This window comes from Toxotes jaculatrix, chromosome 20 (assembly GCF_017976425.1).
Source record: "Toxotes jaculatrix isolate fToxJac2 chromosome 20, fToxJac2.pri, whole genome shotgun sequence".
NCBI lineage: Eukaryota > Metazoa > Chordata > Actinopteri > Toxotidae > Toxotes > Toxotes jaculatrix.
In genome coordinates this window covers 12,259,537-12,273,107 of record NC_054413.1, presented here as the reverse complement: position 1 = coordinate 12,273,107, position 13,571 = coordinate 12,259,537, and the positions used below count along the sequence as shown (strand labels likewise).

The window sequence follows — 13,571 nt, the reverse complement described above, 5'->3', positions numbered from 1 at the left end:
ATTTAAAAAACAAAAAAACTAAACAGAGAGATACAGTTATTATCATCATTTTACATATTTCTTTGAATGAGAAATACAGTGAGAAAGACAATATTATAATGTATCTAACTCTGGCATTAGCCACCCGAGAGGTGGTGTGTTTATAGAAACAACTGCTGAATCTGCTCTACAAACAGTGAATAAAAAAACAAACTTAATGACACCGTGTTAGATTAAAGTAGCTAGCTTAGCTTCCTAGCAAAGATGAGGTAAAAGCGGGTCGCCACAAAGTAATTCTCTGACATGGCATTTCGATTTTTTTTTATTTAATTTAATTTTATTTTATTGTGGAAAGTACACTGACAAATTTTCTCAGAACTTATGTATTTATATTCTTAACGCTCCTTAAAGTTAACGGAGCTTTTTTTTGGTTATCATGTCACCGGCCTCAAACTAAGTTGGCAAATGTTGGCGTTTTTCTTACTAACTAATTGTTAGAATACCTGGAGCATTAAAGACCGCAACGTTACCTGTACTGTTGAATAATGAATGTGGACGAATAAACGCAGAAGAGTGGGCTGAAATATGGGTGGCTAGCTCAAATACAGAGAATTTATGCCCAGCGCTTGATGTGACGCTAGTGTAATGCAGCAGCGTCGCATAGCAACGGCGTTCTTCTTCTTCTTCTGTTGTTTTTAAGTAGAAGAAGAACGGCGTTCTTCTTCTTCTGTTGTTTTTAAGTGGTGTCTTGAACGTCACGTGAAGTGCATTACCGCCCCCCTCTACTTCAGAAGTTGGGTAAAGTGCACTTAACTTTTCAACCTTATCAAATATTATTATATATAATATGATATTTATTATAATATCTATATAATTTACTACTACTACATTTTTAAAGAAGTTTATTGTTTGTGCATTGCGTAAGAAAATGTATTGGATACAGCCTATGACAATGTTGACATAGCCATTACCTGTTATAGAAGTGGTAAAAACTGGTTATTGTCAAACTGAACTGTTGCAAACTAGATGGCACACTTTCTGATAAACACAATGACAGACATTGTTCTGTGTCAACACACACATTTATTGAAGTAATGCCGTAAACGGGCAAAACATCATATTGAAGATTTTATTATTAAACAGCTTCTTGAAAATACAGGTTTACACAGACTGTGATTAGAAAATAATAGTACAATTACCAGTATTTGGTATCAGAACTGATATGGACAATTTAAAAAAAGATGAATACCCCCCACCCCTCCCCAACTGCAAAAGAAGTCGAGCAACTATGATAGACCAGAGAGACAAAATTCATACTTATGCAATAAGCACACATGCACATTCACACAATTACTGTCAGGTCACATACACTGGCAAGTGCAAATTTCTTCTAGCACATGTATAAATCGAGTTGATTAGGCAGAATCTGCTTGTGAAATCCCTTTCAGATTCAGCTAACTTAATATCTAATGGGAACCATGTTACACAAACAGCACAGTGTCTTCCTCCCCCAAGGTCCTACAGTGGTACACAGGGCAAACAAAATATGTTTACAAAGTAATTATTAAACAATGATAAGGATGGAGTCTAGCAAAAACAACACAGGTTATGTGGACTAGATAATGGACTATCCCGAGGTGCTAGTCCCCCTTTAATTTTTTTTTTACCCCTCCCGAAGGTCTCTTTCTCCACTCGATACAAAAATAAAACTGTGCTTCCCCAAAACCCCACCTTGGACACACTCCTGTGCCTATAAAACTATCTAGAATCAAATAATACTCCCCACTGTTCCCAACCAACTATTACCCAATAAGCCTCTTGTCCCTTACCTTATCTTACCCTTCCCTGGACGAGACTTGGGCCAAGTCATCATTTGAGAGGCCTTCAAGTGCAGTTTTATGAGAAGTTTGTGTAATACAGTGGAACCAACTGCACTGTCCACCTTAAAGCGCAAAAACATATCTTGTTTTGTAAAAGATTCAGACTAAAGGAATTCCTCATAGACATCTGAAATGATGTGTTACTGACCCAGCCTTGTCCACGGCTGGCAACCCCAAAAGCATTGTAGTGCTACAGATCATAGGGTGCAACTTTTTGAGGCAATGCAAATGGGCAAACTCATATTTAAAGTTATACAAACAGCTTTCTTAACGAAACACCTTTATTTACCTTTTCATACACTGTCTACTATACCAGTTCACAGTTACTGAGAATTAAGACCCAAGTAATATAATTTCACTGTTTAAATGGATCTAAGAGGAACATGTGAATGAGGGCAACTTTATCTATCAGTAATTTGGGAAAAGAAATCAAATCAATGTAAATACAGACCAGTGTATGGGAGACAGATAATGCTGTGTGGTCAATTGGATTTACCTCCAAATGATTTTAAATGGATGATCCTGCGTTGCTGTTTGCCGGTGTGTTAAATCACATCCCTTGTGATTGCCTCAAATTTACATGTTCTTTGCAGAGTAATTGGATAATGATTAATGTAGCGCTTACATGCTTTTGGGAGACCAGGCCTTGCCCAATACAAACCCCAAGGTGGCCAGCTGGTCAGTCACGGGGATTCTGTCTTTTCTTGATTCTATCTCTTGCCTCTTTTATTACCAGCAGGGGGCTTCTTGAGCTGGAGAAGAGGCCCTCCTGTGCCAAAGCCTGCAGCAGGTGGATTAGACACCCCAAAGGTCAGGCCGGCCGAGGGGTTGATACCAGGGTTGCTGAAGTTGAAGCCTGAGCTGCTGCTGCTACCAAAACCTAAAGAAAAGTGAGAGAATGCACAAACAAAAGAGGGAGAGAAAAATGTAAGAAAGGTTTGAGAAAACAAAAGTAATGGAGCAATTATATATATAATGTAGAAATTCCAGCATTTGCTAAGTTGCAAATAAATTTTGCCCATCTAATGTAAAACCCCATATCCTAAAATGTGTTGTGGCCACTTTCATAAACTGCCTACAAAACTATAAAAGGATGATGTTGTTAGTAAAGCCTAATTACGGCAGAGAGGAAACCAGAAAAAACTATATACGTATTATAGTAGTAGTACAGCATTTGCACATTGTTTTGAAGCTCAGGAATTGGTTAATTTTATCTATACAGGAAGCTTGTCCAACCGCTTCTGACGACATATGCTCAGATATATAGCAACTCAGTCTATTTCCGACTCTACTTGCACTGTCATTTTTGTCGGGCTGGGCGTGTACAATATGCATGTACCTGCACTCAGACTGCCTCCTGTGGGCTTACTGGTGGAGGAGAAGGCAAAAGACGACCCCCCAGTCCCCACCCCACCAAATCCTGGCCCACCACCAAAACCTGTGGGAGAAAGAAACACAGTAGTAAGTTTGAGCTAAGGACAGCAGCCTACACTAGGAACGAATACAAGCTGCAGAGCTGCAGAAGTACACATAGGCAGGCATTAGCAGATATCTACGCAACCTAATATTAATACACCACTATGCTCAGTCTAACTTCTAATGGGAAATTGCAGAAAAAAGGACCCACAGTATGCTGCACTGCAAAGCAAACAAGGGAGAAAAGGAGTTTTTTTTTTTTTTACAACAGCTAGAAGAGAACACATGAACCAGCTGTGCGTTCAGACCACTTGTCAAGTGGATTTGCCAGTTGATACGTATTTCAGCAACATCTGCATACAGAATTATTTTAGGATAACAGACTGGTGAATTTTTTTTCAGACAAATATATCTAACTAGGGATAAGAAATCAAAGATTTTGCTAAAATTTTCTCGTGGCGTGAACGCACTTGACCTCTTGCACGAGGAATAACAGAAAAAAAAAAAAAAACTGCCAAGCTTTTATTGCACCACTCTCACATGCATACACACCGCCCTCTATACTTTCACACAACAGAACACAAAGGCTTCAAATAAAAAAAGCTGCTTGACATTGGGTGGTAAAGTGTGTAAGGGAAGGGTAAAATAAAAGGGAATATTCAAAAAAAAAAAAAAAAAAGCAGCAGAGGTAATACCTCCAAGGGTAGATGAGCCCAAGCTAGTGCCCACTGCCGAGGCAAAGGGGTTTCCAAACCCTCCCCCCAAAGGTGCCTGGGTCCCTAAGGCACGGAGAGAGAGCACATTCTTTACTCCTCTGAATGTTTTTTTTTGTGTGTGTATATGGGGTAAAAAGTTCTTCATTTCCTTTGAGAAAAAAGCAGGTAAGAAAGTTCATCATGGCGAGAACACATTTTGAATTTTGTAATTTGCAATTCAAAGTTGAAATAAAGCAGGTTTTTAAAGTTTTGAATGTATCTGTAAGAAACACAATAGTGTCTGCAATAGCAGGTATAGCTGTAATTCACCGAATAGTAGTTGTGTTTTTGGAACTCTATAATAACCTTCACACGGTGCTTTAGAAACATACAATATATAATTTCCTATGATTTGGAAACTGGTACTGAGCATGTGCTTTATATTGTTTTAAAGGTTTAAAACTATAACATTCCAGACAATCAGCAGAACATTTATTGTTATTGGAAAAAAAATGCTGCTAGTTCTTTCACTCAGAAACTTGTCTTTTTTCCTCTGTGCAATTAGATTTTTTTTCTTTTAATTAATCAAATTTTCGCAAAAGGCTTCCAATTAATCTGCATCTTTCAAACAACTCCAGTCAAAAAGAAACAAGGACAAACGTTTCTTTGTTTAAAAATGGATTTATTGTCAATTTAATATGCAATTCCACTTACATAAAACACAAACAAACAGTTTAGAACAGAATCGATTGTTAACTGCTAACTGCTACTGCATTTGACAAGTTTCAAAATTTTCAAGATTTCTGAGAGTGAATGAACTAGCATATGCCAAAAAAAAAAAGCATCACACAATTGTTGAATATAGCTTAAAAGGCACACCATATTATATATTAAATATACTGTATCAACAGGCATTGGTTATATAAGTTTAAACACACTCATCTACAAGTAAAATCACTCAAGATTTAGATAAGAAATGCAAATTTGGCATCTATGGCTGCCTCTCAGTGTAAAATGGTCAAAATTAATGAAACTTAGTGATATGTTACAGTTTGCCTATGGAAGTCAAAGTGGTCAAGTTATGGGTCATCAGTCCAATAGAGATAGACTGACCTTTGTGTATACATGTTTGAGCACGTTCCGCCAGTGTATTCTTAGACATTACCAAACCCGAAATCTTTGTGTCTTTTTATGTGTTTGTTTTTTTAAAACACAAAACTGCACCTTGGATGTATCTACACTTGATTATAGGCTACAAATATTTGTCTTTCTTGGATCAAGTCTGACGTAGGTTAGGCCAATGTTTAACATAGTGTAAGAGATCAGTGTAGTTTCAGATAAATATTAGCAATGTGTAGCTCGACAGAGAGCCCTGAAAAAAGGACACAACTTGCAATAGTAGTACCTCCTGGAAGCCACGTATAGAAAAGCCACTAATAAAAACAAAAGTAAAATGTAAGCGAATGATAAAGAGTCAAAAGGAAATGATGAAGAGAGAATAAGAAAAACTCAAAACAGTATCAGCCAGCCATTCAAAAGACCAGAATCTCTGATTTCCTCAATTTTCAACTAAGCAGGCCTCTTTTTTGGTGAATTTCAACATCACACCAAAAAAAGAAAGATACCACATAAACAATTCAGAATTATTAATGAGTTTCAGTATAACTCAAGCTGAGTTGAGCATTGTAGGCAAATTATGGTGCTAGTACTGTGCCAAAAACAAAAAATTTAAATTAATAAAAATCACATTTTAATTCCTTCACTTTTTTTTTTTTTTTTTAAAGAGGTAAATGGGATCACTCCTGCTGTTGTAACGGCATTCAAGAAAATACAGCAGTCAGCATTTGCATACATATTACTGACAAATATTGAGAAGATACCCAACATACAGGAATAAGGTGGCTAAATATCCACTATCACCTTCAAGGTCCAAACAACTTTAAAAGATCAATAATTATCGCATAATTATTATTATCATTCTTGTGCCAAGTATGACTGCAGAGATTTGGAAGACAATATGTTTAAGTGTAAGCTAAACTACACAAGTCAAAATTCTGGACAACTTGGGAAATCCAGCTAACAGACATCCAGCTCGGTCCAAAACTGTATCTTAATCCTACAAAGTTTTAGAGTTGTTTACAGAGGACCGGAATGTCCAGAGCAGCAGTTTATCAATTAACACACAGCGGTTTCATCAAGAAAGGATCAAGGATCATCAGTTGACGAAGAACCACTGTAACTAGCAGCAATATACAGGTGAGTGCTGGAGAGCGAACTGAAAAACAATTCTGTCCTCAGTCCTCAAGTGCCAAAAAAAATGCTGAGCTCTCATCAGAATCTATGTCAAGCAACACTTTCTTTCATCCTAAAAGAGTGGGAAATAAACCGCCCCCACACACAATAAAGAGATGAGAACACATAACCGAACCACACTCACATGTCTGTTTCATTTGGCACCAAATGGATGTTACTGGCACTGAAGGACCAGTGTGAGCAGCAAAAATCCTTCTTCTCCTCTGAACTAGCCAAACTAATTGGGCTTGACAAGAAAGATTTTTGAAAAACAATCAAGAAACATATCTTGGCAAATTCTGTACAAAGTACTGCCACCTTGGATAAAATACCTGAAATTACAACTTGTGAACAGCACTTTAACTCTACATTTTCATTTAAAGGAACTAAATATGAAATGATCCAGCCCTGTTACACTGACAGTAGCCCTTAGGTGGAATAGCTTTAATCAAGTAATGGTATCATAAAATCAAACCAACGAAATGCATTTTTGTATTGAACAGTGAGATAATATGGACTCTTTTTGTCACTGTCGACTATTCATATTGTACACAAACCTTCAACATAAACAACCACTTGATTGTACACGAACAGGCTGAGCACACCAGCTCATTTAGTCCAGCAATAAGTGACAAATAACTAGGCTATTTTATATGGTTATCAGCCTCACTTCTTCTTCAAGACCAAGCACGTGCAGTAATGGACAAACTATTTCTTTGTTTAAATTTACAGTTCAGGTAATCAAATAGTTTCCATTTTCAGTCCTGAGTCTTTTGGCACCTTTCACCCTATGTCCACTGAGGCACAAATCTGAACAAGCTTTTGTTTTGGCTTCCGCATTCACCCACCGCATGACAAGTCCACCGATCAGCCCACAACATTAAAATCGGTTTTAAATTTTTTTTTTTTTTTTTCCCGAACGGGTCATGCCATGACGCCATGGAAAAATAACTAAAACTACAAAAACAAGTTTTAAATTCACAGAATGAACTCTTTGAAAACGGGGCACGGATATACACCGATCAGCTTTAACAACTTAAAAACCAGTTACCTGTTGTATTGTTGTAGCTGATCGGTGTATGTGGTTTCAGACGAGAATCTGCCACCCAGCTGCAAGGTAAGTGTTGTATACGCTGTGATACTGGCCACTCTCCACCATGCCATGCCATTCCAATTCTATACTAAGCTACACACATTTACAAAAAAATAAACTAGAAATAAATAGGTAAATAAATACTGAAGAGACCAAGACATCCACCTGTGATCAAGGCCCTGTTTATGAAATGAACAGTCAAATACTAGAGAAAAATCACCACTGTTTGGCAATAAGGATGGGAATTTTGCGAAATATTATTACTGACATTAAAAACAGCAATCATGTAACATAGTTCACAACTCTGGGGTTAACAAACTTGCAAAATTACGAGTTAGAAATAAGTTGCAGTGTTTTAAACCAGTGCAATTATGGATTTATGAAATATTTCCATCCCTGCTCAGCACATGCTTAAATAAGCTAGACAAAATGCAATCAAATGTATTTAAATATTGTTCCACTGGAAAAAAAAAGTCACATTCATTGTCTGGGTTACAACTGGTGGTTATCAGATCTGATAAGTCTAAGAGCATCTGATAATTTTTGCAAAAAGGAAGAAGGAGAAATTTGCAAACAAAACCTGACTTACTAGGCACAAGCTTGTATAATTTGCCATGTGAGAATTTCTAAACCACGCTGCCTTTGTAACCCCATCAAATTAAATATTGCTTTCAAACTTCTGAATTAAGTCTTTACTACACTTATATTTAACTGTACAAAAAAAAGACATTGGAAAAACACGTGAATATACATAGTTGCTTAGATTGTTAATCAAACGTGGGTGCCCTGATATGCCAGTAAAATGGCCTATAAATCAAAGCCTACAAAAAAGGCTGGCTATTTGTTTAACACCTCAGAGATGTGGCAACAACCATAATGGAACTTACTCTTAACCAAGTTGTTTTAGTTGTAAAATCTATAATAAAAGTTCATTTGTGTGCCACTGAGTGCCGAGGTGGCTGAAACAAAATGGTCTGCACAGTTAAAACATTAGTGTGTAGGGCTTATTCAAATGTTTTTTGGGATGTAAGATGTGCCAACACACCTCTGACTCTAGTCTTCACCCATCTGCTTTTGCTGGACTTACACTGTGTAATATGGTCTTTATTAATACGGTCATTGAGGGCTTTACTTTAGATATTTAGAGTATGGTCCAAACTGGGCCAACACCTATATGGTAAGACCCTGAACAAGAGAAGCTGCCGGCTTCTATGAACAATGGTGACGCAATCTTCATATAAATTCTGTTCTTAAAAAAAATATATATGAAGTAAGCTGATGCCATCTGGCACCTAATTGGTCAGAGGTTTCCTACATGGGAGAGACCTCTTGATGGTTGGAGGAGAGTAGGAGCTACATTATAATAAATTTATAACTTATACACCGACTACTCACCTAGACACATTCTTTTCACAGCAAATGTCTAACGCTCCTAACCGCCACGACATAATAACCTTCAATGAGTAGACTCATTTCAAGCATCCATTGAATAAAAGAGAGTCCTAACTCAAATGAGATAAAGTCTAATTATGACTTCAAGATTCAAGTGAATGAAACTGAGATAGCTTTGTATGTACACGCTTGGCACCAACACTGCCAGATTCTGGTTTTAAATTCACACCGGAGCCAACTTTAGAATGTCGCTTGGGTATGGTAAGGCGCAAACATGCCTAACTCCTGAACAGAGACAGAGATGAGATGGTAAGGCAACACAAAGGTTTCTTGTCAATTAGTAACAGATTTCTCTTATCTCTCCCTTTCTCCCTCTTCTCTTTCTCTAAGGCTTTTTTTTTGTTTTTAATTTTTTTGTAATCGCCCTCTATTGTCCCCTTTTGGCCTTTCTGCTCCTAAAATATTTGAATTCTTAGAGCTTACTCATCCTGCTCTATCAACAAAATTATTTTTACTTTTTTTTCTCATCTCCCTCCTTCATACTTTTTAACAAAGGTGAAGAGGAGAACTTTCTAGAACTTGTAGGCAGTCAGACCTGGAGTTGGCTGCTGTTGCTGGGTCAACGTGGCTGCCATGGCAACCGCTGCAGCGTTGGGCACACTGGAGAATGGTGCAGGCCCTGTTGTGACTCGGGGCGTACTCTGCCACTTCCTGTTGGACGCCCGTTTGGACTCAAAGACGTCTGTGGAGTCCTCCAGGAAGGCCCGACGATAAGAAAGGTACTGGTGCTTCAAGATCTGCAACACAAAACATGACACACGATTATTAAACAATACAAAGTTGATAAGAATATTTAAACATTTTCAGACAAGGCTGGAGGAAAAGAACTGACCTTGACATTTTCATGAACTGACTGGAGTTGAGCAGCCTGTGCAACAAATGTCTGGTACAATTTCTGCATGGCCAACGTCAGGTCTGGAAACCAAACATACCCAACAATATCATGATCAGTGTGCACATCTGTGGTGAGTAATAAAAAAAATGAAGAATGAAAAAAAAAGAGCAAGAAATAATAATCAAAAAGAATCAGAAACAAAGTTGTCGATAAAACCTTTGTCCTTTTTTTCCACTTTAATTTTCTGCTTTTTTTGCTGAACTGCAATAGTGGGGCCAGGCCTATAAACCTGAATGTCTGTTGCTGAATGACTCACTGAGGAAGTTAAACCACTGGTTGGCCAGCTAAGTGCTGGAGTTCTCCATTAGGCATTGCTCTTGACTATATGTGGTCTAACCATATACTAGGTTTCTTTTTTTTGATCAGTGCATAACTTGGTTCTTAAAATAATGCTGGCATAAAATATACTGATTAATCAAAACCTGGGAAAGAGACATTTTATTTACTTTCCAGAGTTGACAGACAAACGTCCCCTTACCCTGAGGAGTGATGTGGGAGCCACTGCTCTGCGTTGTCAGGTGGTTCTCCAGCTCTTCTATCTGCTGCCGGTACTGCTGCAACTGCACCTCAAACTGCTCTACCAGGCTGCGGAAATAACTAAACACAGAAGAAAAATTTACACATATTTTCATATTTGTCCCAATCCAGGAGGCAATAAATACAAAACACATAGAAAACAACTGAGAGACTTCAACAAAAGTTTTAGTTTAAAAACAGCCACTACTGTACAAGCACCTTTGATTTGCTTCAGGATTACGATCTGGTAGTTCTACTTACTCGGATGGAGCAGTGTTCTCGTGTTGAAGCCCAGGGGGAGTCTTCTGCGTACGCAGTGCTATGTCAGCATTTTTCAGCTCCTTAAGAGGAAAGGAAACAGGAATGTCAAATTTCTGTAAAGACAGATTCTCTACATATGGATCTCTAATTATATAAATATTTGTGCACCAGAACTAAAACGATTTGAAATATCACTTTTAAGAGTTTGTCAGTTATACCTCACACTTTGTCCTGTGTATGCAGATGTACTGTTTTTACCTGTGCAGTCTCCAGCTTTAGTTTGTCGATAGCCAGAGCTTGGCGCTGTAGACCACTGGCACTGACAGAGAGAAGCTGTTTGAGGTTCTTGATGTCATCTTGGACCTTAGATATGGCCTTAGATGACATCCTGCTGATGTCCTCCTGAACCTGTTTCTGCTCTTTCACAAATTTTCTATAAAAGGAAGAAGAAAGGGCATTAACAATTTGTTGTGCAACAATGCATTATTGGGGCATTAGTACCAAGTATTTACATTTTAATTACATGTGAATAATAGATTTTATATGACTATTAGCCAACACTTGGAAAAACACTTGGACACATTCATATTAAATATTATTTACTTTGGAGTACATTGCCACACCCCACCCAATACGCAGAAGTCTTAGTTTTATGACTCTATGAGCTACCTGTGTACAGCCAAATCAGCCACATCTTCTTTGCAACAATAGCACTTACTGATAAAAAAAGGTTAACATTTACATCTTTAAACAAATATGACACCATTCTGCTGTGCCAAGCAACAGGCTTATGATCCAACACTTACTGGAAATTCTCAACATCCTGGCAAATGACTGGCGGCAGGTTCTCATCTTTTAAAGCTTTACTGTCCCTGAGGGAGAGAAAGAGTGTGGTCATCATTATAACAAACTGAAAGTGCTTGATAATCAGGAATAAATTTACAGGATAGGAAGGCACTGAAAGACAGTAAACAGTTGTTCTGGACAGTGCCTCTCTTTAATAAATAACAATTTGTTTGATGGTCAGCAAGACTTACTGTGCATTGGCTCCAGATGATGAGTCGCTCTTATTCTCAGAAGAAGTGCTGAAGTCGACACCACCCAGGCCAATACTGGGGACAGGAGCTACTGATGCTGTTGTGGAGGTAGTTAACAGAGAACCCAACGTTAACCCACCTCCTCCAAGAGTAGTCTGACCCAAACCTACAACACCAAGTAAACATATAGGTTATAAAATATCAACATTGTTAAGATTGAAAACTGTACCAACACCAGCTCAAATCACTTAGCATGTGAAAACACACTGAGACTGTCTGTTTGTATCTCACCTGTAGACACAGTACTGGAGAAGAGACCCCCACCCAGCGATGGGCCTGTTGAGGCTGCTGTGGTGTTTGTTGTGGCGCCAAGACCAAGGGTGAAGGATGTGGCTGCAGGCTGCTGCGGAGCTGTGGATGTCAGGACAGAGCCAAATGTTAAACCTGCCCCAGCAGGAGCTGACGAGGAGGTGGTAGAGGTGGTGGTGAGGGAGAAAGGTGTCGCTGAGGCAGTGGGCTTGTTGAACGCCAAGCTAAAGCCGGTGGAGGCAGATGTAGTGGCTGGGGCACCTGAGGGAAAGCATAGGTACAAATTAAGGTTATAAGCTGTTCTTGTTAACTTTCGGTGATCTTACTTTTAAAACATCTCAGAAACGCAAGTATACCTAATGTAAGGCCTGTGGTGGGTGCAGCAGCGCCTGAAAGGGAACAACATAATAGTATAAGCCAAGGTGTGTGGTTACAGTTGGCAGACAAGTTAATTAAAGAAGAATTAATTTTGCTGCTTGCCAGAAAGTTTGTTTTATATCTGTATGACATTATTACTTGAGGCAGGTGTGTTGAAAGAGAATCCTCCAGCAGGTTTCTGACCAAAGAGACTGCCTCCTAGGCCAAGAGACGGGGTGGTGCTGGTGGTGGAAGCAGGAGTGGGGGCTGCTGTACCCAAAGCACTCCCGAAAGAGAAGCCACCAGTACTGACTGCAGGTGCACTAAAAAAGTAAAAAGGCAGAAAATTCAGTCGCATGATCCCAGACATAAACATCAAATGTTCACCAATGTGCTTAAAAGAGAGTTAAGAGTTGCAACTAATAAAAACAAAGGAATCATTTTTAATTTTTAGATGAGATGCCTTCCTACTTTTTACTTTACACACTGTAATTGTCACACATACTCCAAACACTACAGACTATCAAGACAGCCTGCGGGTTGGAAGCGTTACACTTGGTGGATCAAACTGAAAGCGGTGACACCTCGCAGTTAAGAATGTCAAGCCAAATTTGCAAATTGGTCATTAGGACAAGCCAGAAGTGCACAACAGACTAGGATTAAGGTAAGAAGAAACTCATAGCAAAGGGGAAAAAGACTTCGACACAATGCAGCCTAGCGTCAGGTTAACACGTTAGCTAAGTCAGCTATTTTGAAAGTATTACCTGGTTACTGCCCCAAATGTGAATCCTCCGCCCGCGTTGGTGGAACCAAGAGTCCCTGATCCAAAGTTAAAGCCAGACATTTTATTTTAAGAGGCACACATTTATCACCAACTTCATCCACTCATCAAGGGGTTCAGCGAGCAACCCAGAATTACAGCTAGCTAGCTTTGAAAGATGCACGCGTGCGAGCCAAATACGCAGTCTTATCTTTACTCAAAACATACTTCGACAAAAACGTCGCCTTTTCCAAACAAATCCGGACCTATTCAGTTATAGTCCGCAATGTTTTCTAACCTATTTTTTGCTATTTAGATTTTTAAAGCTGCCAAATATCGTGGGATGAATCTCGCATGGTGTCACTTTTCCTGTTGCCCGCCGAGTATTTCCCGAACGCTGTTGCATTTCGGGTAATATTCTTTCAACTACGTTTCCCATAGTCCCTCTCGCTGTTTTTGGATCGCGTGATGCGTCACACTTGCGCAAGTATCAAAGTTGGTACTTGCCTACTTGCAGAAATCGTCAATTTACGACAAAAGACCACAAATTGATTCCGGTGTCTCTTTCAAAATAAAAGAAAATAGAAACTTAAAAATGGCAGATGCATTTGTCAGGCAATTTGCAAACC

The 13,571-nt window shown here is 38.8% G+C and overlaps 1 protein-coding gene across 4 annotated transcripts; it reads right to left on the bottom strand.

Annotated features, from left to right (window-relative positions):
- Nucleotides 1-1,048: 1,048 nt before the first annotated feature.
- Nucleotides 1,049-13,336, bottom strand: nup58 (nucleoporin 58). 4 transcript variants are annotated; one of them, XM_041066356.1, is made up of 14 exons: nt 12,947-13,336; nt 12,342-12,505; nt 12,182-12,214; nt 11,808-12,086; nt 11,517-11,682; nt 11,286-11,351; nt 10,738-10,912; nt 10,480-10,559; nt 10,181-10,299; nt 9,640-9,722; nt 9,343-9,544; nt 3,971-4,054; nt 3,199-3,297; nt 1,049-2,739 (listed from the first exon to the last, which is right to left on the bottom strand). In XM_041066356.1, exons 1-14 carry the CDS (start codon nt 13,024-13,026, stop codon nt 2,570-2,572), a joined length of 1,800 nt encoding a protein of 599 aa, XP_040922290.1. In that variant the 5' UTR covers nt 13,027-13,336; the 3' UTR covers nt 1,049-2,569. The 4 variants fall into 4 exon arrangements, with proteins under 4 accessions (XP_040922290.1, XP_040922293.1, XP_040922294.1 ...); XM_041066359.1 differs by having other exon boundaries at nt 11,517-11,613; XM_041066360.1 differs by lacking the exon at nt 3,971-4,054.
- Between the last annotated feature and the right edge of the window lie 235 nt (nt 13,337-13,571).

Bases quoted from the DNA above. Each gene is read 5' to 3' on its own strand.
- nup58 (XM_041066356.1), bottom strand. From the start codon at position 13,026: ATGTCTGGCTTTAACTTTGGATCAGGGACTCTTGGTTCCACCAACGCG. The intron at 10,560-10,737 runs GTAAAAACAGTA...TTTCCTCTTAAG, and splicing joins TAAAGCTGGAGACTGCACAG to GAGCTGAAAAATGCTGACAT. The intron at 4,055-9,342 runs GTCTGACTGCCT...TCCGTGCCTTAG, and splicing joins GCAACAGCAGCCAACTCCAG to GGACCCAGGCACCTTTGGGG.